This window comes from Phoxinus phoxinus (assembly GCF_949152265.1).
Source record: "Phoxinus phoxinus genome assembly, chromosome: 2".
NCBI classification, from domain to species: domain Eukaryota; kingdom Metazoa; phylum Chordata; class Actinopteri; order Cypriniformes; family Leuciscidae; genus Phoxinus; species Phoxinus phoxinus.
The window spans coordinates 17,852,309-17,879,940 of record NC_136877.1 but is presented as its reverse complement, the minus strand read 5'-3'; the positions used below and the strand labels follow the sequence as shown (position 1 = coordinate 17,879,940).

General features: G+C 43.6%; 2 protein-coding genes across 4 annotated transcripts in view; one reads left to right on the top strand and one right to left on the bottom strand.

The window, feature by feature from the left end:
• LOC306989319 (uncharacterized protein) overlaps window positions 1-22,250 on the top strand; it is a 25,284-nt gene extending 3,034 nt beyond the window's left edge. The window contains exons 4-7 of the mRNA XM_079594899.1: window positions 19,779-19,832; window positions 20,003-20,149; window positions 20,445-20,567; window positions 20,665-22,250. Coding sequence (XP_079451025.1) covers window positions 19,779-19,832; window positions 20,003-20,149; window positions 20,445-20,567; window positions 20,665-20,703 — 363 coding nt within the window. The 3' untranslated portion in view covers window positions 20,704-22,250. The remainder of the gene's footprint in view (window positions 1-19,778; window positions 19,833-20,002; window positions 20,150-20,444; window positions 20,568-20,664) is intronic.
• Window positions 21,761-27,632, bottom strand: slx1b (SLX1 homolog B, structure-specific endonuclease subunit). 3 transcript variants are annotated; one of them, XM_079594868.1, is made up of 6 exons: window positions 27,205-27,632; window positions 26,891-27,089; window positions 26,725-26,776; window positions 24,217-24,528; window positions 23,900-24,115; window positions 21,761-22,460 (listed from the first exon to the last, which is right to left on the bottom strand). In XM_079594868.1, exons 2-6 carry the CDS (start codon window positions 27,061-27,063, stop codon window positions 22,431-22,433), a joined length of 783 nt encoding a protein of 260 aa, XP_079450994.1. In that variant the 5' UTR covers window positions 27,064-27,089; window positions 27,205-27,632; the 3' UTR covers window positions 21,761-22,430. The 3 variants fall into 3 exon arrangements, with proteins under 3 accessions (XP_079450994.1, XP_079450995.1, XP_079450993.1); XM_079594869.1 differs by having other exon boundaries at window positions 27,474-27,582; XM_079594867.1 differs by having other exon boundaries at window positions 26,891-27,352.

Here is a 27,632-nt window from a genome sequence, read left to right as displayed (position 1 = left end):
GCTCCCCAGTCAGAACCTCGTCTTCCTGTCCCGGAAGCATATTCCAGTGAACCTACGTTCTGAAGGGCATTCCTGCTGATCAGACTCCATGCACTTCTCACTCCAACCTCGAACCTTCTGCAATGAAAGATCCAAGGTGGCTTTCGTTCTGACGCTGCTGACTGGGAGAGCGGCACTATGGGGAATGGCGGTGTGGGAGAACCAGGATCCATGCTGCGACTCGTTCCAGGCACTCGCCGAAGAGATGAGGAGGGTCTTCAACCGATCAATGGCAGGTAGAGAGGCAGCCAGAGTCCTTGCTGACCTGCATCAAGGTGATTGATCAGTGTCAGATTACTCAATAGAATTTTGCACACTGGCGGTCGAGTGCCAATGGAACGAGGAGGCGCACTGGACCTTCCCACAAGTTTGAATGGGCTCATCCAACTGGCTCTTAGAGTGGACGCACGGCTCTCCAGAATGGAACGTCTCAGTTTCCCCAGCTGACCACCTGGAGGTACGGAATGTCCACGGACCAGCGGCAGGGACACGGTCAGCCCTGTCATCAATCACGAGCCCATGCAGGTGGGTAGAGCTCGGCTTTCCCGGGAGGAGAAGGAGAGACGGAGGTCCCAGGGACTTTACTGTGGGGGAGCGGGCCATTTCCTACACGCCTATCCAGTAAAAGGCCAAGCCCGATAGTAAACCTGAGGCTACTATCGGGTGGTATCTCTGCCGAGAAGACCTCATCATCATCATCATCATCATCCACGCTCCTACCGGTAAAACTGAGATGTGCAGCCGGCACTCTCGACTGTCACGCGTTACTGGACTCGGGAGCGGAAGGTAACTTTATGGACCGCAAACTCACCCACGAGCTTCACATTCCCATCGCCCCACTGACTCATATCATATCTGTCAACGCCCTTAATGGCCAGAGACTTCCCAATATCGCACTCACCACCGGACCCATAAAACATCCCATCTGGCAACCATACAGAAATTCTATAATTTCTCATAATGGACTCACCCCTGGCACCCGTAGTCCTTGGCCACCCCTGGCTCACTTTACACAACGCCAGCATTCCATCTCTGCTTGGAGCAATCCGTGTTTCCGTGTTATAAGTCCTGTCTTGCATCTGCCTGTCCGTCTGTACCTGTTTCTGTGTTTCAGGAGGAGGCAGTGGAATTATTTAACGTGCCCGTTGAGTACCTCGACCTGAAGGAAGTGTTCAGTAAGTCCCGTGCTGCTTCTCTTCCTCCACACCGTCCCTACGACTGTGCTATAGATTTACTGCCAGGTAAGTCTCTGCCTAAGGGCAAGTTATACTCACTTTTCCAGAGAGGGAGGCCATGGAGAAATATATTTCTGATTCTCTAGCAACTGCATTCATCTGGCCTTCCTTTTCACCTGCTGGGGCGGGGTTCTTTTTTGTAAGTAAGAAGGATGGTACTCTGCGACCTTGCATTGATTACCGGGGGTTGAACAACAATTTTCATGCACAGTCTGTTTCTTTTCTAGGATACATCTTCTTGTCCAAGGGAGATCCTGCATATGGATCCTGACAAGGTTAAGGCTGTGGTAGATTGGCCAAGTCCAGATTCCCGTAAGGCCCTAAAGAGGTTTCTGGGTTTCGCCAATTTCTATAGGCGTTTCATTCGCAATTTCATCCAACTAGCCGCTCCTCTGACTGCCTTGACCTCCCCCAGAACTACGTTCAGGTGGTCTGATACAGCTGAGGCTGTATTCCCCAAACTGAAAGGTCGCTTCGTTTCGGCTCGCATCTTGATAGCCCCTGATCCCTCACGTCAGTTTGTGGTGGAGGTCGACGCGTCAGAGGTGGGGGTAGGTGCAGTTCTTTCCCAACGTTCTTCCACTGACGACAAGATGTATCCGTGCGCGTTTCTTTCCCATCGTCTATCTCCCGCTGAACGTAACTATGGCATTGGTAACAGAGAGTTGTTTTGGCAGTCATCCATTTCATCCACGGGCCTATCTCCGTTTGAGTGTAGCTTAGGTTACCAGCCACCTATTTTTCCTAGTCTGGAATCCGAAATCACGGTCCCCTCCGCTCACGCCTTCGTCCAGAGGTGCCACCGCACATGGACCAGAGCCCGCGAGACTCTGCTCCAGGTGGGGGCACGCACCAAGGCTAAGGCCGATCGCCACCAGTCGAAGCCTCCCGTATACGTTGTTGGTCAAAAAGTGTGGCTTTCAACTAAGAACATTCCTCTCCGCTCCGTTTCCAATAAGTTAGCTCCCAAATTTATCGTCCCGTTATCTGTCACCAAGATTATTAGCCCGGTGGCAGTCCGACTCAAACTTCCTCCTGCGTACAGGATAATTCATCCCGCCTTCCATGTATCTAAATTAAAGCCCGTGTTTCATTCTCACATTAATCCGCCTGCCCCGGTTCATCCCCCGCCGCGACTCGTTATGGTCCGGAGGAGAGAAGTTGGGTACCTGCTAGGGACATCCTGGATCACTCCCTTATCGATGATTACAATCGACAGGTAAGGGCGTCTGGGAACGCCAGGAGGCGTTCCTAGGAGGGAGGGTAATGTCACGGTTCGTGAATTCACTGTGCCCTTCTTGTTTCGTGTCTTTGTTATTGTGCGTGTGTGTGCAGGCGTGGTCACCGTTCATTACCGCATCTGATCAGCGGTGCCTATTTATGCTCACTGTTTTATCTTGTTCTTTGTCAGATCGTTGTGGTATACTATGTTCTTGGTTGGGTTCCGTTTGGTGTCTTCCCGTGATCTTCGTTCCTGTTGGAAGTGTGTCTTTGTTTCCCGTTACCATCAACACTCTTCAAAACTCACGGATTATCACCTCACCTGTCATCCAGCATCTACCCGGTTACCCGTCGAAGTTCCTGCGTCACTCTCCCGTCCTGTGTGTGGTGTTGTGTGAACCCAAACTACTCTGTTTATCCAAATAAACATCGTTTACCTGATTTTGCCTTCTCTAGCGTTCTTGTGACAGGAAGACAAAAATAGCGGATACAAACTCTAATTTAACCATTTTCCCCCTACTATTAAATCTAACAGATACTAACATTGTCTTCAATGGTGTTCAACACACCTACCTCTGTTATAATCTCAGAAAATTTGGTTTAGGGTTTCATGACCCTTTAACATAACCTGATGATATTCACGTCATTTACTACATGGCACAAGCGGACTAGTTCATATCGCATCTGCAGCCAATGAGCTTGCTGCTTAACATTTAAATGGCTGGTTAGCATTCATTATAGCAGTTTGAAACCCTTCACCGTCCCCAGCTCCACCTGTATAGTTCTGCTACGGGTCATTTTATACATGTTATTTGTGCAGCAGCACATTGTGTCTCACAGCATTATATCGGCACATGTATTGACAGTAGATATTTTCTGTACTTGCTCTGCAGCAGCAGCAGCAATCTACAACATTAGCAATAATCAACAGCAGTAGCAATATCAGCAGCAGCAGCGTAGCAGATCTATGCCGCCAAGACCAAATACATTAACATTGTCATATCCATTTACCATGCTAAAAATCTTCTAAATTGTCATGATAGAAATATAGATTAATCCTTATTAAAGTTGCTACAGTTATTCAGTCAAGAGCAGTGAGCAATTTTCTTTTGTTGTTTAATTTACATTAAGGACAGCAGAAAGTATAGGCTGCTGTCACTTTAACGGTGGTTTCACACCGCAAGCGTCAGGTGCACATGAGCAGCGCGTATTTTTTTCGCCATGCATGTTAATCAATGAGTGCATTCACACCGGCAGCAGGAGCAGCGCGTGAGCGTCAAGCAGGAGCGGCGCGTCAGTAGCAGTGCCGCGATCGTTTCGGCGCCGAGTCTATTTTTGCTGCGCTGCTCCTGCTCAATTAAAGTGAAAGCACACTTTACCCAGATGGACAAAATAAATATGATTTCACATAAGAAGTGCCCAAAATGCACAGAATTTGCATGTCTCGTGTGTTTTAACAAGAACTGGAGTAGGCTATGTCAGAAAAGAAAATGAGTCTTAAAGGATAATTCCGGTATTTAACACCTTGAGTCTATATATTGTAGTTTGTTTTGGATGAACAAGAGTGGTGGACAACATTTTTTTGACAATGGTTCCTCTCTCGAGTTTTTGACTATAAAAGAATTGGCCATGGACCCATTTAACATTGGAGTCAATGTGCATGTCCAAAAATGTCATTAAAACAACCTTTAACATTAGTTTTCAAAACTGTGCAACTCACCGAGTGATTAGTGATGTTAGTTGATGTTCCAGAAACAAAAAGTGTTGCGAAATTCAGTTTCTGTCGTGTTTTATTCGTCATTTTGTAAAATCCCATTGAATTCTGTTGAAGGACTGAGTGCTCGTTAATATCAGGTTAATATAAATGCGCTAACGGTAACGGAAAGGGGGCTGTTCACATTTGGTCGATGTAGTCTTTTTGCTCGCTTCCGTTTCTCATAAGGCTATCGAGCAGAGCAACTGTGCTCCGGGAGACAGTGGCGGAGCCAGAGGGGTGTCCGGGGGGGCACTGGACACCCCTGACATCCGATTGGCCACCCCGGGTGCCACCCCAAAATTGTATTCGTTTTTTTTTATTTTAATTTTTTTTTACGTTCACCGGCAGCGCGCGCAGTTTTCAAACGGACAAAATATTTCGTATTCAGAGGACGAGAGAATATGTTTGCAGATACCGAAGAATAAGAAAAAATCATATTTGAAGTAAGTTTTTAAGGTTTAACGTCAGGGTTGTTTGCTCTGAATACATTTTATGAGACGCTGTGTGAGTAAATAAGGCTGCAATAGGCTACCAATTGATCAGACTAGAGAGAGATCGGTTCGCAATTTAACATAGCTAACAATCCGTACGCATACACTTGTGCTAGTGTAACAGACTTTGTTGGACTCTGTTATGATGCACTAATTCTTGATGTACTGGCGCTTGTTGTACAGTATATGTGTGTATGTATTTTTCCCCTCGGGGCTTGCCGTAGATTGGCATGGGTCATGCGCGCGCTTGTACTGGAGTGTCGCGGGTTTTCTTTTGGAGTTGGTGATCTGTGTTATAATAAAGTGGAGAAGAGTTCCAAACGGTTATCGTTTATTGTTTTCTTATTTCTGAAGTGTTAGGCGAACCCTGTCTAAACGCTCGGTCACATTGGTGGCAGCGGTGTTGTTTTGATTTATTTGCGTTTACGTGGTCCAGTGTTACGACGGGTGTTTAACTAGTTAGTTTACAGTGGAAAGTTATTAACTGAGTTTAGCACGCGCGGGTTCAACGTCGACGCGGCCATCATGTGGTGTAAAGGCGATGATGATTTATATTCGAGACGGGACCGCGACAAGATCAACAGGCACGTGAAAATCGAGCTACCGCCGCCGTTCTCTGGTGACGAGAAGCAGAGCTTTCTGTGCTGGGCACGGCAGTTCGAGGTCGCCGTCAGAGCGCTCACAGAGGGAGATGGTCCTGCGTCGGTTAATTATGAGCTAGTGAGGATTCTGCCGACACGTTTAAGCAACGCAGCATTTCTTCTGTGGGACAGCCTTCCTCAAACTGTTCAGGCTGACTATACAGCTGTAAAGGAAAGACTAAAGGAGGCTTTCGGCCAGAGGCAGTTTATGGATCGCTTCAGAGCCAGTTTATCAGCCCGCCCTCGTGCTCCGCGGGAGAGTTTGGAGGTGTATGCGGCTGAGATGAGCAGGTTAGTGGACGAGGCTTTCCCTGAATATGGCGACAAGGCCCAAAGAGAGGAAAAGTTTCGTCGTTTCTTGGCCGGTTTGGATCCTGTGCTCAGAGCTAAATGCCATGAACAGGGAGCAACAGATTTGGAGGAGGCCGTGATAATTGCAGGTCGGTGCGAAAATGCCAGAGACTCAATAAAGACTGATTACATGCCTGTTAATGGTGCATATGGTAATAATGATGGTGGTGCAGTGGCTGCTGTTCACTCTGTGACTGATAATGGAGGACTATACAGAGCAGTGGATAGATTGACAGAAGAAATGAGAGATATGAGAATGGAACTGAGGCGCTTGGGTGATGAAAACCAAAGACTGAAATCCAGTGTGAGTCCTAGAGCAATGGATGAGTGGAATGGAGGCCGCTCTCAGTCGAGTGGAATGTGCCAGTGTGTCTGCGGGGGCCGTGGATGCCAGTCACGTGTCTTTGACAGCGCGCGTAGGGGCCGTTCACCTGAGAGGAAATCGTTCCAACACTTCGATGAGCGTACATCAGGTATGGATGTTCGTGGTTATAAAGACTCATACTCTGCTCAGTCCCCTGCCAGACGCAGCCCTAGCCCCGGGCCTCGCAGATGGAACAGCTATGAGGATGACTCAAGAAAGCGGGGAGTACGTTTCATGTCTCCTGGCGGAGTGGAGCGCCGCAATGGGCCGGGAAACGGACTTTAGCTGATGTTGCGGCCCAAACACCAGCTATGCTGCCTGTGGGCCCTGTAATGGACAATGTTGATGATGGTGACTCAATTTCAAAAGACATCAATGTGATTGTGGATGCTAGCCAGGAGCTGGTGTCGTATGTGAGAGGAGTAATTGAAGGTGTGGAGGTTCAGATGTTAGTGGACTCTGGTTCCAGTGTATCTCTCATGAGTGCCGATTTCCGTATGTCAATTCCAACACTTCGTAATCGGCCACTGAAAAAGGACTATGTGTCAGCCCGTGCTGTGAATGGACAAATGCTAGATACACTCGGCACCATCACAATAACATTTCAGCTGGGAACTGAGTCGTGGCAGCATGTATTTCATGTGCTAAGAGAAACCACACAGACTGTGTTGCTGGGCTGGGACTTTTTGTTGAGGAACCATGCTTTACTGGACCTAGGCCATGCTAAGCTACAACTGTGGGACATCTCAGTTCCTCTCCTTACCAGCAAAGATTTTGTTCCACTGTGCTGCAATGTGTCGCTGGCCACCGCTATGAACTTGCCACCCCTCAGTGAGTCAGTTGTGGCAGTTAAAGTGTGTACACCCAACGCAGCCCATTTGGCGAGTGACTTTGTTGGCTATCTGGAACCCAATGTGGCGGATTCTTCCGGTCTAGTGGTTGCTCACACAGTTGCCATGGTTCACAACGGACTGACAAAAGCTCGGGTTTTGAATCCTACTGGACAGGACATTTCATTGAAACAAGGTATGCACCTGGGTGAGTTTTACACAGTTGATGACTCAGATGTTCAGCTGTTTCATGCTCCTGTTAACGTAGCTGGAGCGACCTTTTCCAGGGTCGCGCCTCCTGTGTCATTGGATGAGTCACCTATTTCTGAATCTGAGAGAGCTGCGCTTTCAGCATTGCTGTTGGAATACAATGACATCTTCAGCTCCTCCAAACGGAATTCCAGTAGATGTACACTAGTAAAACATCACATCAGAACTGGTGAGCAGACTCCTATCAAACAGCGTGCATATCGTGCATCCCCTGAAAAACGTGCTGAGATAGAGAAACAAGTGGCTGGCCTGTTAGAAGATGGCGTCATTGAGGAGAGCTGTAGTCCCTGGGCGTCACCAGTTGTTTTGGTGAAAAAGAAGTGTGGAACATGGCGTTTTTGTGTAGACTACAGGCGATTAAACAGTGCAACTATTAAAGACTCTCATCCTCTACCCCGTGTGGATGACACACTGGATGCGTTATCGGGTGCAAAGTGGTTCAGCACGCTAGATTTCTCTAACGGTTACTGGCAGGTGGAAGTTGCTGAAGAGGACCGAGAAAAGACGGCCTTTACAACGGGACAGGGCCTCTATCAGTGGCGGTCCATGCCGATGGGCCTATCCAACGCCCCCGCCACATTTCAACGATTGATGGAGCTTGTCCTCAGAGGGCTCCCGTGGCACATCTGCATGGTATATCTCGATGACATTTTAATTTATAACAAAACTTTTGAAGAACACCTGGCTAGCCTGAAAGAGGTGTTCTCAAGAATACAATCTGCTGGCTTGAGACTAAATCCAGGCAAATGTCACCTTGCCAGAGATCACGTGGTCTTTCTTGGCCATGTCGTTTCTCGAGAAGGTCTTCATCCTGATCCAAAGAACACTGAGAAAGTCTTGAACTGGCCAATTCCCCATTCTCCTTCTGAGGTGAGAGCATTTGTGGGACTGTGTTCCTATTACAGACGATTCGTCAAGGATTTTTCTAAACTCGCTGCTCCACTAAACCATCTAGTCGGGAAAAATGTGCCCTTTGTGTGGAATGCTGAGTGCGACAAATCATTTAACTTTTTGAAAAGTGTGTTGTCATCTGATCCTGTAGTGGTAATGCCTGACTTCAGTGTGCCTTTTAAAATCTACACTGATGCATCCAACCTGGCCGTCGGTGCAGTTCTTGCCCAGGATAGAGATGGACTCGAACATGTAGTCGCATACGCCAGCCGGGCATTGAATTCCACACAGAGGCGTTGGTCCACATTTGATCGTGAGTTGTGGGCTATCGTGTGGGCAGTAAGGGAATTCAAGCATTACATTGGACTTGCCTCATTTACCATTATCACAGACCATTGACCACTCTTGGCACTTCGGCGTATGTCCATTGATGATGATCCAACAGGAAGAAGAGGGAGGTGGATTCTGGAGCTTGATCCATTGAATTGGGTCATTGTACACAAAGATGGAAAAAACCATAAGAATGCGGACGCGCTTTCTCGCCGCCCTGAGACACCTGGCCCTAACGAGGCAGAGGCCAGTATTAAAGAGGTACTGGAAGTGAATGTGGTGAGTTCTAGTCAAATGGATACCATTCCATGTTCCTCTGAAGTCACTGATTCGGCAGGAGATGCGACTGCTGTCAACTCGCATGACAATTCAGACAGCATGTCTTCCATGAATGTTTTGTCACACAGCTTATCAGACATTAGGGCAATGCAGCATGCTGACCCTGATATTAATACTGTGTTGAGCTGGGTGATGCAATCCCAAAGACCATCCAGGCGGAAACTACAAGAAGCTTCTCAGTGCTTACGGAAGCTTTGGACTGAATTCAACCGGCTTTCTATTATTGATGGACTGTTATGCCGCTCAGTTTTCTGTCCCCTCACAAGTGGCCCTGTTGTCCAAATGGTTGTACCCTCTATTCTAATATCGGACATTCTTTTGCAGCTGCATGGGGCCCCAGCTTCTGCCCATTTTTCTTCGGAGCGTGTATGGGAACGGGCGAGACAATTTTGTTACTGGCCTTCTATGTACAGGGACATCAAAGCATGGTGTGAGCAGTGCAAGGCATGTCAGACACGGCGCGGTCCAGTTCCAGCCCACTGTGCACCTATGGGTGGGTCCCATTCAGTACGGCCATTTGAAAGAGTGGCTATGGACATCTTGGAGCTGCCTGTGACTTCAAAAGGAAACCGGTATGTGTTGGTTGTCGAGGACTACTTCACCAAATTTGTCAACCTGTATGCTTTGCTTAATCAGTCAGCACAGACAGTAGCACGTTGTCTGTTTGAGGACTTTGTTCTGATTCATGGTGTTCCAGAGACTTTGCATTCGGACCAGGGTCGTCAGTTTGAGTCGGAGGTGGTTCAGAATCTCTGTCATCTGCTGGGCATTAAAAAGACACGCACCACTCCCTACCATCCGCAGTCGGACGGTATGGTTGAAAGATTTAATCGGACCCTGATTGATCAACTGGCTAAGACTCTTTTGACATATGGAGGGGAATGGGACGATTATGTGAAGCATGTGGCTTTTGCTTACAACACAACGACTCACTCCAGCACTCGTTTTACACCTTACTTCTTGACCCACGGTCGGGAAGCACGGGTCCCTGCTGATTTACTGTTACCCACCCGTGCTCTTGTCTCTCAGATGTCACCATCACATGCTGAGTTTGTTTCGAAATTGCTGACAAAACTGAACTCTGCCTTTAGCAGTGCACGGATGCACAGTGAGGCAGCTCACGACCGTCAAAAACTGTACCATGATGTTGGATTGCGTCACCAGCTCTATGATGTAGGTGCCATGGTGTGGCTCCACAACCCAGTAGAGAGCCGCATGAAACTGGCACCCCATTGGAAGGGACCGTATAAAATAGTTCAAGTCATGGATTCATGTGGGGAACAGGGACTGACTTACCGTATTGTAGACCCTTTTGACTCTGGTGAGAGGGCGCAGGTCGTACATTACAATAGGGTGCGGCCTTACACATTGCCTGTTTCTCTTGCGTCACAGAACCAGACATTGTCCAATGCTCCGGACTCACAGCCTGAGTCTCTTTCCCTGGAGTCAGGAGATTCTGATGGAGAGGAATGTGTTTCTCCCCGGAAAGATATGATTGGTTCTTCTGATTCACCATATTCAGTTAAGGGGTCTGAGCGAAACATGAGCAGGACTGGGAGAGTTCATAGACCTCCGGGCCTTTTGAAGGATTTTGTTTTATATTGAAGTGCCTGTATACCTATGGGTATGGAAGAGTGCAAGTTTGAATTTGTTCTATTGTAGAGCCTGTTATAACTGTCAAAAAAAAAAAAAAAAAAAAAACCTGTTCTATTAATAGGCTTGTTGCAGTAAAAATAATGTGCTATGTACTCTGTTTTGTGTTTCATTGTACACGGCTGTTTATTGTTATTGACGGTTGATGTTGTTATTCTGAAACATAAACGGGGACGTTTATTTTGTGAGGGGGGGGGACGTATGTAACAGACTTTGTTGGACTCTGTTATGATGCACTAATTCTTGATGTACTGGCGCTTGTTGTACAGTATATGTGTGTATGTATTTTTCCCCTCGGGGCTTGCCGTAGATTGGCATGGGTCATGCGCGCGCTTGTACTGGAGTGTCGCGGGTTTTCTTTTGGAGTTGGTGATCTGTGTTATAATAAAGTGGAGAAGAGTTCCAAACGGTTATCGTTTATTGTTTTCTTATTTCTGAAGTGTTAGGCGAACCCTGTCTAAACGCTCGGTCACACTAGTAATACACGCATATAATTTACCATGCCGTGTGTACGTTACGGTTACAGTATACAAATGTTTAGCTATTGTGGGGAAGTAACGTTAGGTAACAGCTGTCTGTCAGTGTTCAGCGAGTTAAGATTTGGCAGTTTGAAATCGATTAGCTCAGTTAAGTTACTTCAATTCAGAATAGTGCTAGCAATGATCAAATTGGTAACTTAGACTGGTAGTTGATTTTTTAATGTAGCCTACAGTTATGATTGTAATTTAAATTACTCTCTCCCCGCCATTGACGAGTTTATGGCTTTCTGTGTTTTCACTGTTATAAGGTATGGGGCACTATACACATCTCCTGAACGAGTAGCCGACCTCCATATCAAAACACAGGCAAAGAAGCAGAAACTAGCGATATCATAATGCGATCACTATAGGACTGAAGTTTTGGGGGCGTTGATGGACTCGATCTAGTCATCCGTGTTTTGATCATCATTCTGAATCTGATCTGGATATAGGCCTAGTCTTTTATATAAATAAATAAATAAATAAATAAATCAATACAAATTTCAGCTTTTTGCTCCTGTTGCTTTTTTAATGAAACTTCCCAACATTTAAGTGTTGATAAAAAAGGATGCACGAAGCTAGAATAAAACTGATTATTTTGTTTAAAAGCAGAGGGTCTGTTTTTCTTTTGATATTGCATGTTCAGATACTCATACAACAACATCATGGGGTGCCATGAAATTGTGAAAATGACAAACATCGCTGGTGGCTGACAATTTATTTTATTTTATATTTAATGGTGGCGGGAAAGAGTTAAGATAACCCTTGCATCACCACTGGACCCCAGAGCAGCTCCCTATACTGAGGCTAGTCAGAGTCAGTCAATCAGTCAGTCACAGGCAGTCAATCACACACTCAATTCAGGAATTTAAGTTGAGATGATTTTGTCAAATTAAAAGGTTAGTTCACCCAAAAAGAAGATATTTTAAAGCATGTTGGTAACCAAATAGTTTTGGGCTCTCTTTGACTTCCATAGTATTTTTTCTTTCTATACTATGGATGTTGATGGGAACCAAAACTGTGTGGTTACCAGCATGCTTTAAAATATCTTCTTTTGTGTTCCGCAGAAGAAGTTCATACAGGTTTGGACCTTTAAAATGTTGGTTCATGTGTGTTCTGTTGATGGCTGTGGCATTTATATTGTGATTATACACTAATGGTTCTTGTGTGATACATAGATGTATCAAGAGAGGACACAAATACCTCTGATTACTCTGTGTGTGTGTGTGTGTGTGTGTGTGTGTGTGTGTGTGTGTGTGTGTGTGTGTGTGTGTGTGTGTGTGTGTGTGTGTGTGTGTCCGAAAGAAGCAGTGGCCACCCCCTGGCCACCCCATGTATAAAATTCTAGTTCCGCCACTGCCGGGAGAGTAAGCGAAATAAACAAACAAAACCTTCATTAATTGTTACTTGTAATATGAAGTTGAACTCGACTGTGACCGTGAGTGTCCCGCGAGACATAAACATCGGTTATCGCCATCAAGTGGTCGGAAGTGTGCTAACGCTTCAGATTCAAATATTGAGCGGAAGTTACACGGTTGTGAAGTGTCTGAAAAAATAGTTCCACTATAGCAAAATAAACGGATTGGAATCATATATTGCGACGATATATTGTTTATAATCATCAACGAACACCACTAACCACTCGTGAGTTTAACAGTTTTGTAAACGAACATTATTGGCTGTTTTAATGACATTTTCGGACATGCACATTGACTCCAATGTTAAATGGGTCCATGGCCAATTCTTTTATAGTCAAAAACTCGAGAGAGGAACCATTGTCAAAAAAATGTTGTCTACCACTCTTGTTCATCCAAAACAAACTACAATATAGACTCAAGGTGTTAAATACCGGAATTATCCTTTATGACTCAAAAATATAGGCTATAGAAAATTTACCCATTTAAACTTGTTTTTATTTCAGTTTGGGTGAAAGTAGGCTATGGTTATGATAATAAAAATAAATAAATAAATAAAGTACACTAGCCAGAAAATATGATAAAAGTTTATTATGTAATACTTGGACAGGTTTAGGCTCTAGCAATACCCAAATAAAACCAGAGTTTGCTGTCTTTTTCCCCCGCCGATCGAGTTTACTGTCCAGTTTAGTCCATTTTTATACATGAAACATGAACAAGTGATTTTAAGGAAGAATTTATTTACTATACAATCACAATATAAAATGACAGAGCACTATTTACAAAGTTGTAATGAACATTTTTTAATACTGGTTTATTTATTTTTATATTTCATTGTTTGAAATGGTTCTTCTGTCGACGTTTAGTAGAGAAAACACGCTTTGGAGCTGCTGCTGTGACGCTGCACAAACGCTTCCAGTGTGAATACTCTCGCGCGTCTGCAGCAGCAGTGACGATGTAGTTATGCTGACGCGCTGCTCACGCGCCGCTGACGCTTGCGGTGTGAAACCGGCGTAAGAGCTAATGCACTGATCCAAAATAGTGATACATGTTTTCTTTGTCAACTGTTTACATTCGCACTGGATGGACCATTGGGCAGTCAAGCCATGCTGAGTGCTGCAGTGATTATTTATTTTTATAGGCCAACCCAAAAGTTAGCTTCACTCTGGTTTTCCAATTTGGGCTGTGATGAAGTTTAATGTCGCCTCTGTAGTTCCATTTGTTAGCAGTCTCCTTTTTCAAGATAATAGTTCTCTTACGTAGAGTTCTCTCGTACTGCGTCGAAAGACGCTACGGGAAAGATTTCTTTTTCGAGATTGAAGCCTAAAAATTAATCCTTAATTTTGTAAAATACGTAAACCGCTTTTCTGTAGCATACAACCTTAGGCGGAGCAAATCGCGCGCCCATTGGCTGCTCCGCCAGAAAAGCACAGCCTATGCGAGGCCAGTGACGCTTGACCAATGAGGACGCTTCGCGCCCTCTGCGTCACCTCCCGCCGAAACGGGCGTGGTCTAGGCCTATAAATACGAGCATAGCTGTCTCCCACTCTGATTTTCTATTCTTCACGAAGCTACACGCATCGTAGGACTGGATTCGAGCCGCCACAGCCGTCTGATACAGCACCTCAGCAGGACGAGCCCTTTACCTGAAGCCGCTGGTCTTCGCCGCCTTCAGCCGCCGTACCCTGCTGCGCTTCTCCGGCGTGGAATATCCTTTCATTCTTTGTGTGTGTTTTGTGTGTGTGTTCGCCGCTGTGTCACACATTTTTTCTCATCACAAAAAGAGCAACGAGTGCCTCGTGATTCCTGCAGCTCCTGCCGAGCCGCGCTCATCGACGGGGACCACCACGTGCTGTGTGTTTCCTGCTTGGGCGAGGAACATGCAGCTATCGCTCTCGGTGATGGCGGCTGCCATCACTGTGACATGATGCCCATCGCGACTCTGGGGACTCGCCTTGCATCATTCACGGAAGCTGCTCTACCACCCCCTGTAGCGCCGCGCCGTAAAAAGCGCCGCGCTCAGCGGGTCCCGGAACCCCCCTCCACGAGGAGCTCGCCGCCGCCGCCGCTAGCTCCTCTCACCGCTTCGTTGGAATCGCTCACCGACGGACAACGGCCGCAGCCTGCCGCCTTGTCCGTCATGGACGACGACCAGCAAGCCGTATCTGAGGGGGATGACGACTGCTGTCGAGGGCCGGGCATATCAGTACACAGTCCTGCCATTCGGCCTGTCCCTAGCACCTCGTACATTTACAGTGTGCATGGACGCGGCGCTGGCACCCCTGAGACTCCGAGGCGTTCGAATTCTGAATTATTTGGACGATTGGCTGATTCTGGCTCAATCAACTTCAGAACTCACTCGCCACAAGACCCTAATACTCAATCACCTCGAGTGCTTAGGTCTGAGAGTCAATTGGGAGAAAAGTTCACTGTTTCCCAGTCAAAGGATCTCCTTTTTAGGACTGGATCTGAACTCACTGTCTATGACAGCACGGCTGTCATCACAGCGCAGGCGAAACACCCTGCAAGTGGCGAAATCCTTCCGCAGCGGTCATATAGTGTCGCTCAGGAGATTTCAGAAAATGCTAGACCTCATGGCCTCAGCCTCGGCGGTACTACAGTTGGGCCTGCTGCGCATGCGCCCACTGCAGTTCTGGCTGAAAACGCGCGTACCGCGCCGAGCATGGGTTCACGGTCGTTGTCGCCTCAAGGTCAATCAGGAATGCATTACACCATGGAGAGCGTCAGACTGGTACCTGTCAGGTGTAAGCCTGGGGACTTCCTCGAGCCTGAAGGTGGTGTCCACGGACGCGTCCACCTCAGGCTGGGGAGCACTGCTCGAGGGCAGACCGTTCTTTGGCCAGTGGGCAGAACGAGTCAAACTACCGCACATAAACTGCCTGGAAATGATGGCGGTGGACTTTGCGCTGAGGCGCTTTCGTCCTCGGATTAAAGGGCACCACGTCCTGGTCCGTTCGGACAACATGTCGGTAGTAGCCTACATAAACCGTCAGGGTGGCGTGAGATCCCGAAACCTCTTCAGGCTGACGGAACCCATCCTGGTATGGGCCCGGCACAACCTGCGCTCGCTGAGAGCAATGCATGTGCCAGGGCACCTGAACGTAGGCCCAGACAGACTCTCACGGAACAACGTTCCGACAGGAGAGTGGTCTCTACACACACAGACAGTGCGCCTGTTGTGGAAAACGTTCGGCAGAGCGGAAATAGACCTGTTCGCAAACCAGGAAAACGCTCACTGCCCGGAATTCTTTTCAAAGAGCATGAACGCGCTGGCCAGTGTCTGGCCCCGCCGTCCGCTCTATGCTTTTCTTCCTGTCTCACTCCTGCCTCAGGTGCTGTAGCGAATCAGGGAAAGCGGATGCTCAGTGCTACTTGTTGCTCCATACTGGACGAATCAACCTTGGTTCCCAGTTTTGATGCGGCTGAAGAGTACTGCCCCGTGGCCGATTCCAGTGAGGAGGGACCTCCTCTCGCAGGCCAAGGGCTCGATTTTGCTTCCTCGCCCGGATCTCTGGTCCCTACACGTATGGGCCATAAACGGGTACCCACTAACCTCCCAAAGGGAGTGTTAGACACGATCGAGCAGGCTAGGGCTCCGTCTACTAGACGGCTCTACGCTTCCAAATGGTCTGTGTTTTCTGGTTGGTGTTCAGACCAAGGTCTGTCACCCCTTCAGTGCGGGGAAACAGAGATTCTCTCCTTCCTGCAGGAGCTATTGGATAAGGGTAGAACCCCATCCACGCTCAAAGTCTATGTGGCAGCCATATCAGCGTTCGTTAATCCAACGCTTGGCCGTTCACTGGGCAGAAACGACCTGGTGGTCCGTTTCCTTAGAGGAGCCAGGAGGTTAAATCCTCCAAGGCCTCCTTCAGTCCCCGTTTGGGACCTTTCTACGGTGTTCTACGCTCAGTCAGAGCGTCTTGTATGGAGTTCGGGCCTAACGACTCTGTAGTAGGGGTGTCCCCGACTAAGGATTTTCATAGTCGAATCAGAATCGTCATATCTTGCCTATAGTCGACTAATAGTCGAATCACGTTTGTGGTGTTGAGGAGGGGGCGGGGCTTTAACATTTTAAAGCTGCGATGTACAGAACATCATCCAAAAATATTTTATACAAGAAAATGTATATATATAAAAAAAACATTTCAGATCAATAAAACATAGAAAGAACATAAATAACTGCAGAAAGGCCACACTGCAGTTAGGATTTGCATTTCACATGCAAATCAAATTAAATCGGCTAAATTGCCTGTGTGAGCATGCTCTAAGTAGGCCTACAGCGCAACATCGATGTAGCCTACTGATGATAATCAACAATTAATTTACAGAATTAAATTAGTACACAAAATACATTTCTAATAAATAAAAATACAAAACGAAATAAGTCAGAATCAAGTCACAATATATGCAGAACAAATGTGTGCAAAATGCCTTAAGTGCAGGGGAACAAAATATTCAAAACACAAGCCACAAATAGTTAAATTAGACAACCCCGAGTGATCAATTAATACAATAAAAATAAAGAAATTATTAAAATAACAAAATTATGGCCAGAAATGTCAAATTTGTCTTTTTAACTGCATAAAAGACTATAAACGCTAAACTGAAGTGGCAGTCTTTTTAGCTAAACATGTTCAGAGCGTCCAAAAATCAATTTAGAACTGGCTGAAATGTTATGAAATCACTTGTACCCTTCCTGATGGCGAAAAAAAGCCAGTATTTCTGTCAGTCTGTGTCTGTTTGAGTCTTTTCAAATTGTGTGCGCGGATTAAATGCATTCTAAAACGCTTAACGTGAAAATCGTTTAACGGCTGTAATGTCCTAAAACTGTTATATTAAAATATCATATGCATTATTAATAAAGCATACTATATAGCGAAAAGCAGATGAGCCTATAATATGAATGCAACACGTTTTATTATAGGCTACGGTTAAGCATTTTCCTCCCATTGAAACCCATTAAAGAAAACGCTTTGTGGCATTTTATAGGAGGAATGCGTCGCGTTCATATTCTGGTTTTCCTGATGCTAAATCCAGGCTTGTAGAATATCCTATCTGACGGTGTGCATCCACACTTTCGATTTTCTTATCCCAGACATTTTTAAAGATGTAAATCCCTGCCGCCAAAACGCTCCTCTGTTGGTCACGGATCGAAAGTGAAACTGAAATCTGTCACGGGGAGTTTGGATTTATTCACGCTGCACGCATGTTAAAAATATTTATTAAACGCTTCTTTCTTTGCACATTTTTATTGACAGCTTTTTCATAATAGCCTGTATATTAACAGAAAACCGGTAGTTCTATGTGAACTCTTACATTGAGCACCTTCATATTATAGCCAAAATGACATGAGCTCGTTTAATAACACCACTGCGAATATTCGACCGTGAGATTGATAGTCGAATCAGGCTCCTCCTATCGATGCATCGAATCTTCGACTATTCGGGGTCACCCCTACTCTGTAGTCGTGTTGAAACCGAAGCATGGGTACGTACCTAAGTCCCTCAACACACCGTTCAGGGCTCAGGTCATCTCCCTGTCGGCTCTGCCGGCCTCTGAGGACGGAAATAGCTCCCTTTGCCTGGTCAGGGCATTAAGAGCTTATGTGTCCCGCTCTGCTGTTTTTCGACAGACGGAGCAGCTCTTCGTTTCGTTCAGTGGACGCTCTAAGGGGCGAGCCGCGACGAAACAGAGTCTGTCTCGATGGGTAGTGGACGCCATTGCGTTGGCCTACGCATCTAGAGGTTTGGAATGCCCACTGGGCATCAGAGCACATTCTACGAGAGGCATGGCCTCTTCGTGGGCTTGGTATAGCGGGATCTCGTTGCAAGATATCTGTATGGCGGCAGGCTGGGCCTCCCCGTCTACATTTATAAGGTTCTATAACCTAGAGGTTCCTGCGTTGCAGGCTAAACTGCTCTCGGTCTAGAAGACTATGTATGGTGTTCCTGCCCCGCGCTGCGGCCCAGGTCACTCCAATGTTTTAAGCATCACTCACTGACAATGTGTCCCATGAGCATGCTATGACCTCTCATATATATCTATTATTTACATATATATGTTATTATGCCCTTAGGGGCGCTATTATAAAGGGATGATGCTAAATCTAGCCGCTCTCCCTATACATTCTTGGTGTAGGCGCTTGTATGCCAGGGCGCGAGCGCCCTCGGGTGTCTGTGTCGGTCCAAGAGCACGCACGGCGTGTTACAGGGGTTCCCGTAGCGTCTTTCGACGCAGTACGAGAGAACTCTACGTAAGAGAACGTACTCGGTTACTAACGTAACCTCGGTTCTCTCTAGGAGAGGGAACGAGTACTGCGTCTCAGGCCGTGCGTGCCCATGCTGCGTCGCTTCAGTGGCGAAAATCAGAGTGGGAGACAGCTATGTTCGTATTTATAGGCCTAGACCACGCCCGTTTCGGCGGGAGGTGACGCAGAGGGCGCGAAGCGTCCTCATTGGTCAAGCGTCACTGGCCTCGCATAGGCTGTGCTTTTCTGGCGGAGCAGCCAATGGGCGCGCGATTTGCTCCGCCTAAGGTTGTATGCTACAGAAAAGCGGTTTACATATTTTTCAAAATTAAGGATTAATTTTTAGGCTTCAATCTCGAAAAAGAAATCTTTCCCGTAGCGTCTTTCGACGCAGTACTCGTTCCCTCTCCTAGAGAGAACCGAGGTTACGTTAGTAACCGAGTACGATTTTTCAGCAAAACATTTAGAGGTAAAACTGTTCTGAAATGCAAAACAATTAATTAAAGAGCAAAAATGTAACATGCTGTTATATTGACACAGTGCTGTTTTGGTGTAGCCTGGACATTGTTTTGCTGAACATGGGATGTTACAAACTGTGCCTTTCCAAATCATATCCAATACAGTAGATCAGTCAGTCAGTAAAACTATTTTGAAACAAGGTCAACCGGAAAATGTGTAATAAGTGAGAAAAGTCAAGGGCTAAAATATACATATAAAATTTTAACCTTTATATATATATATATATATATATATATATATATATATATATATATATTATGGCTGTAAAAGATTAATCGCGATTAATCGCATCCAAAATAAAAGTTTGTGTTTACATAATATATGTGTGTACTGTGTATAATTATTATGCATAAATACACACACATTCATGTATATATTTAAGAAATATTTGCATTTATATACTGTATATACATTTATATAATTTATATTATATATAAATATTTTATATATAAATATAACCAATTTTTCTTAAATATATACATGATTGTGTGTGTTTTTATATATATAAATAATTATACACAGTACACACATATATTATGTAAACACAAACTTTTATTTTGGATGCGATTAATCGCGATTAATCTTTTGACAGCCCTAATATATATATATATATATAATTATTATGTCCTGATCTTTCCCTTTTGTAGATACTTATCGCTGGAAGTCTGGCTATAGCTGCACAGAATCTTCATCTCCCCACTGTAAGTTTTCAGATCATAACGGTTTGCCAGACACATAAACACATGTCATGTCAAGAAATTTTATTTAATTCAATAAGGAAAAATAAACTTTTGGTCACCAAGCATGCAGAATTCCCTTGTTTTGGTGCATCCAATAACACTGTGTTTGTATTTTACTTTATTTTTTCCAGCTGAAGGCCTGTTTAGGAATGCAGGTCGTGGCCTGTTTGGCCTGTCTGATCTGCATTTTCTTGCACTTAAGTGTTTACCATGTCTTATTTCATCTTTGTTGGTCTGAAGAAGAATCTTCCCCAAACTCAATATGTACACATTTAAGAGTAAGTAGCTAAATGTTAGTTCTCTTAATCCATGCTGATTTTTGAATTGAGTTAGTTTCCTAACTGATGAGCTTTGCTACAATGACACTAAATTAAATCAACATTAAACTAAATTGAGCTAAATAATGACACTATTTTCTTTTTAATGCTGCGTTACATACATCTTCGACTGAATAATTGTGCAGTATCAGTGCTGTTATTTTCCTGGTCGCTACTGTGAAGCTGCTTTGAAACAATCTGTATTGTATAAAGGGCTATATAAATAACTGACTTTTTTTTATCTTTTTACCCACAGATTGGAATTGAAAATTACCTAGCATTAGACAAGCTGGTGCTGGCAGTCCATATTGCCCTTTCTGCCACTTTAGCTGCGTACTGCTGCAAGGTCATTCAGTGCTGCTCTCCCGTGTCTAGTGTGGTAAGACCCTGTGAAAACTCAAACTGTAGATCATGTTGTAAGATGCTGTTTTGGAAGATATGAAAACTCACTCATTGTGTTTTAACCTTTTTTTCAGCCGGTAATCACGGTTAACAGACCTCCAGATCCTAGGTGAGGACAGTTCCAGTGATAAGACCTTCAGAGCATGGAGAAATATATATCCACAACATATAACCACTGTTTGTTCAACATGTGTTTTAGAATTGAATGATCAGTTTTACACATTTCAGGTATCTGTGAACAGTGTTGGGGATAAGTAACGCATTACAAGTAACTTGAGTTACGGAATCAATTACTTTTTTTAAGGAACTAGTAAAGTAGTGCATTACTTTTATATTTACAACAAAATATCGGAGTTACTTTTCAAAGAAGCTACGCAAGTTACTTTGTTTTCCCATTTATTGACTGACACTTCTCCTGTCCGCATGTTGAAAGAAATCGGGAGTGAGGTGCAGAGGCGTTCTGTGCGCTGTGTGAACATGATGGGTTTTGTAGTCTAAATGTGAGCATGCATTTACTCATCTCACTTGCACAAAAGTAGATTCAGTATTCCTCAAAATGAATAAAAACAGTGTAATGCAAACTGGCAGTAACTAAATGTTCAATAATACAAATATACTTTTTTCTATATGTATTTAATCTTACTTTATTGCAGTCCATAACGGCAGCACATCTGAAAGGTTTGTTTGAGCTGCACGTTTGCCAAAACGTAAAAGTTTTTTTTTTTCATTAAAAAAAGACAGCCCAGCACAGATGAGAAAAAGTAACTCAAAAGTAACGTAACACATTGCTTTCCATGAAAAGTAACTAAGTAGCAGTACAATTAGTTATTTTTTTAGAAAGCAATGCAATTATTTTTTTAAACCGTCACTAACAATTACTGTGAAATTACACTCAATATTTTATGCAACATATAGTTTAACATCCGTTTCTAAAATTCCATTACTTTTTATCATTTCATTTAAATTAACTTTCTTTTATGAAATGTTATATTTTATACCTAAAATATGTCAATTAAAAATCCTTGTCAATTAAATGTACAGGCAGATAACATTGAATTATTATTGCTCCAGTGATGCCTTTATAATCTGTATTGCGGGCACAACCGTTGTTGACTTTAGTGTGTTTCTGTCCCACCAATGGGACTGATCATCAGTATTACAAAATTATAATAATTGTGAGAACTGTTATGACTGCTTTCAGACATCCTCCTTGTCTGCACAGGTAATCCAGCTTCAAACTCACTATTAGTTGTCAAACTACTCGATCAAAACAAGCAACAATAAAAAGCTACTGAGCTGCAGTTATGTCACTCTTCAGCCTTTATTCATTGCATCAATAATCATCCTCACGGATTCTTACTAATGTTCATCTGTTTCCATCTTGTTTAACCATACAAATAACACAATTTGAGTGATAATTCAACATTGCAACCAAGGCATAGGGAGAAAATAATGCCAAACACACACACACTGATTTTTTTGTTCAATAAATATAACCACACATGATTTCAGATAAAAAAATAACCACATTTAAAAACTTCACTGTCACAGTTGTTTTAAAAACAGTCATTCAGACATTATGCGCAGCATGACTGAGCTTACACACAATGTTGTAACAATTATCATTGCTGAATAAAAAACATTATTTCATATTTTAAAATATGTCTGAAGATCCTTTTATTTCAAAAGGTCAACTGAGTTAAATGCTTTTTCTCATTCTGTGTATCCTTGTTAATTCCACATTTCTTAGAATGTACAGATGCCTTGACCTTAATGATCTGTCATTATCCAGCCCAATGATTACTTCTCAAAATGCAGAAACGGCTGTATCACATTTTCTTTACAACTGTAGTTCATCTGTCCAATGATTCTGTTTAAAAGAATAAAGAACAATTAGTGAGTTACATCAGTTCCTTAACTTGTCTCACTAAAAGCTGCAGATTTCACTTGACTCCAAGTACAGTATACTTTTTAATAACTTTAGCTGTCATGCATCACTATCTATATCTGACATCTCTGTAAAATAACTGAAAATATGCTTGTAATAACTTCAATCCATGTTGGGGTTTTAATGAAATAGTTGCATTTATTGACAACACATATTAAAGGATTAGTTCACTTAAAAAATGAAATCTGTCATAATTTACTCACCCTCAAGTTGTTTCAAACCTGTATGAATTTCTTTTTTCTGCTGAACACAAAGGAAGATATTTTGAAGAATGTCGGTAACCAAACAGTTGATGGACCCCGTTGACTTCCATAGTAGAAAAAAAAAATACTATGGAAGTCAATGAGGTCCATCAACTGTTTGGTTACCGACAAAATATCTTCTTTTGTGTTCAGCAGAAAAAAGAAATTCATACAGGTTTGAAACAATTTGAAGGTGAGTAAATTATGACAGATTTCATTTTTAAAGAGATGAATGTGTATTGGAGCCTTCTAGACTGAGAAAAGACAGAAAATGTATATGTGGATGTTAAACAACAAGGCTAGGCTACTAGTGAGTTTCCTTGACAAGTCTGCCTGGGATTTCGAGATCGCCAAAAATGTCCGGGATTCGGCTTTTGCGTTCTACAGTCGCCATTCATTATTTTTACTGTGGCGAGCAGGACGAGATTGACGGCCGCAGGAGAACGACGCGAGGCCGGTGGCGTGATTAGTGTGAGACGCACCGAGACGTATCTCTCACGGAGGAGCGGGAATTTTCAATGATAAATGGAAATGTTAAAACGCACATTAACCCATCACTTGTTTAGCGTTCATGTAAACACTACATTCAGATTCACCAATCGGAATGAATTTAGTTAGATTGAAACAAAAGGTGTGCATATAAACAATGAATGGCGACTGCAGAAAGCAAAAGCCGAATCCAGGACATTTTGGACGATCTCAACGGCCGGACATGGCCGGGAAAAAGAGGATGGTAACCCTACTGCTCAGCTTTCTCCACAGAATAAGAACATGTTAGCTTAGCTACCAAATAAAAGATGGCTGACACTATTTGTACATTCTGTGAGTGAGATCCGCCCCCTCTATGCGGGTTGAAAACATGCGGATCTAGCGCCTTCTACTGGCTGTAGTTTTTAGCCTCTGGCCAAAAAAGCCTCCGATGACACAAAATGACGATTTTTGCATCATCGGTAGGATTTTTTACAGACAAAAAATACATAAATCTCTTGTCTCAGCCAGGGAGGGAGGGAGGCACAGTAATTTGAAATTACTACAGGTTTTCAACTGATACTAAATCCTGAAGTATCCCTTTAAGTGAACCATTCCTTTAATACACTCTGATACCATATTAAAGCTGACCTGAGATGAGGACGAGGTCATTTCTTCCAAATCACCATAACAGCCGTTTTTATGGCGTATTAAACTCCCCCACAGCACAGAGTGATGACAGCCAGGACACTTTCCCTCGACAGGAAGTAGGTGGGAAGGGTCTGCCTTCAGAAAGTGTTTAGCCAGGCAAATCAGATGACAAACCATATGACAGGAAGGGTGGAAACAAGATAGTCTATCCTCAGCCTGAAATCAGCAAAAAAAAAAAAGGATTGAGAGTTACTCCTGCAGCATTTTGAGCTGGTTTCTTTAAAACCACTTTGAAAGCAGAGTAGAGTGAAACTAACCTTAACAAACACCCCACACAACACACAGCGCTCCACCTGTCTCTCTTCACACTCCAGCTGCGGTTTCTTCTTAGCATGAACACAGCCAAACGCTAGAGGAATGTGCAGAGGAGGCTGCAGCACAGGGGCAAAATCCATCCGGTACTCCTGCTTTAGCCAGCGCACGGTAAGGGGGAGGCGATTCCACGGCGCCACCCGAAGCATGTTTGACACCACACGCCAGTGGAACTGCAAACTGGACTCCTTACGGCTGCGCCGGGCAACATGGGACAGGCGACGAGAGGTGTGCGGATGCTGCCAGGCCCACTCAAACTAGCAGAGGAAAGATGATGGTTATTACTGTAATGGCTCTGGATGTTTTACTGTCCAATTTGTCAGTGTCACTATCCTAAATTATTTTCATTACTCTTATACTATATGAATCAACCTGTTTGGACAATTTTTGTATTATAGTAACACTTTACAATAAGGTTCATTAGTTAACATTAGTTAACAAAACTAATAATGAACTGCACAGTATTTATTAATCTTTGTTAATGTTAATTTCAACATTTACTAATACTTTATTAAAATCTTGTAAACATTAGTTAATGCACTGTGAACTAACATGAACAAATAATGAACAGCTGGATTTTTATTAACTAACGTTAACAAAGATTAACAAATACCATAACAAATGTATAGCTCATTGTTAGTTACTAAATAAACTAATGTCAACTACCATTATTATTAATGCTAGCTACCTAACTTTCGGCCCTCTAGCTGTTAAAAATCAATAAAACTGAATGCGTCTTGCGGAGGAATATTGTTTCGGTTGTTCTTCAACTGTGCTCTTCAGATGAATGTGGTTCGAGGCACCAGTGTACACATGGATACAGATCATCTAATCAGAGCGGGTTTTCAATGATTCATGAACAATTTGTCTGGTTCGTTGTGACAACCGACATTCAGCTTCACGCCACACCACGCAGAGCCAAAGCTACTTTTCTGGCCCTGTCCAAAATGGCACACTTCATGTTTTATCTAGTCGTTTTATTGGTATGGTTGAACTGAATCATCTAAAGTCAGTAGAAAAGACATTGGTTAATAAAGTAAGAATAAATACATAAAGTATTGTATTATTTAACATATTTAATTACTGCAAGTTTGCATTTCACTGTTTTTATACATTTTGAGAAAAACTGAATCTGCTCTTGTAAACTTACAATGGCCGCTGCATGCGTATGTCCATTAGGTTTCAGAAAGGTTGCTCGCGAGCGCCCCCTTTGCGGAACAATGTGCTCTTGATGTACACTTTTGCCAAGGTGGCACTGATGTGAGCTCCGCAGCAGACTTCTACCCAACAGTCACAGCACCCTTACGTCACGAAAGTGTGGACTCAAGAGCTGTGTCCAAAAATGTTAAGTAATTACTTTGTGACTGCTAAAAATGTATGTCCTATTTAGACTGAATGTAAAGTTGTAAACCCAAATTACAACACCCGCCATGTTGTCATGGCGATTGTCATGGGATTGTAAAGTGCCCATCATATGAACACTTCAGAATCTCGTTGGAAATAGTAGGTTATCTGGGTACTTTTTGCAGTCTTTTATGAGTACATGCTTCTTTTGTCCCATACTATTTTTCGCATACTACATAATAGGGACGAAAACATTTCGGATGCAGACAAGATATATATTTTTTTATTGTTTCTTTAGCTGATGGGAAAGATCCACACTCCGGAGCCGAGTTGGCGGTAAGGCACCAATAAGCTGGATGCAAAACTGCCGTTAAACAAGAAAAAAGAAGTGTGGACTCGGAAAAAGAATGCGAATGCTTAGGTTTTAATTTGGGACAGGGCCTCTCTATCTACAGATATTACTCCGGCTGCATTTGTAGTCAAGTAGGTACATATTTTAAATAAGTACTTGCATTTCCAGCGCTAAAAAAGTATGTTCTCTATAGTATGAATGTGTATTTTGTGAATGCGATCCGGACGTACTACATTCGCCATGTTGTCACTGACATGTGACCTATCAGCGTCAAGGTCACTTCACTGCCATTCAGAAATCCTCTCCCATGGCCTCATGAGATAGTAAAGTGTCCTTCATATGCATACTTCAGAATCTCGTCGAAAGTAGTAGGTCATCTGGCCGGGTACTTTTTGCCTACTCTTTTATGAGTACTGTGAATTCGGACATACTTCTTTTGTCACATACTGTTTTTCGCTTACTATATACATAGATAGTAGGGAAGTAAGTGATTGCGGACACAGCCTCGAAAGCATCATGTATGCAATTTCCCGCGACATCAGTCCAAAGAACTCTAAAAATATAAATCATTATTATAGAGTATTTGAGTAAAGTAAAGGCTTGGTATGGAATATTTTTTTCCTGCACTCTCTTGTTGCTTATCAAAAAGGGGCATAGCGTAGCTTTAAAGTAAGCATAAGTTACAGAAGATCATTTTTGCATCAAAGTGGAAATGAAATACAAGATATATAACACATAAACAGAACAGTATATTTACCCGAAGAGCTGCAATATCAGATGGAAAGCCATGGATGATAAGAACCATCTCCCTTAAAATGAATAAAAAAACGTACATTTACTACAGAACCAGGTCTACAGATCTCTGTTTAGAGAGATCAGGTCGTAATATGTTCGCCATGTGAAATGTTGAGCTGATATCTCACCACGGTCCTCTGCCACTGGTCTTCTTGGCTCCTCCGCGGTGTCGTCCAGCGTTGTGTTGACCGATACGGCGCTCTGGGTTCACAGTGAAGCCAATATATATTCTACCCTTGAATTTCGGGTTAGTACAGTACAGCATATACACGCCATAGAAACTCTCCACCTCTACCACCATCCTGTTTTCTACAGTAGCTCAAACACCTGTGCAGAGGGAGGGCTAGTAACGTAGAGACTTTACTTTCCAACTTATAGCTGCTACATGTCATCTTTTCAAATCACTTGGCAATATTTAACAATTTCACCATTTATACAGCACCTTTCAAGAGCTCCTTATCTCAAGCGATATAACGTATCCTATAATCTAACCTTCTTATTTAAAATCAATATATATGGCATCATATTAAAGACTAAAAACGGAGCGCCTGTTCTTGAATCATCAAAACATTCCCATGTTTTGGTTTTGTGGCTCTTTCGTTTCAAACTAGCCCGTTAAAGATGTCCGTGTATGGCCTGACCAAATAGACGATGCAGGAGTCACTTGTTAAACGAATAAAATATTAAGCAGGGTGTGGGGTTATACTTCACCTTATTAACAAGTAAATATTTGACCTTCTGTATTGATTTAATTTGGTTTGATAATTTTACAATATAGTTATTTGGCTTTTCCGAGCAAGCAAATGAAAAGAACACCGATAACAACAAGGACCCCAAATTCTCGGCTTTGATTGGCCAGTTGGCATGCCT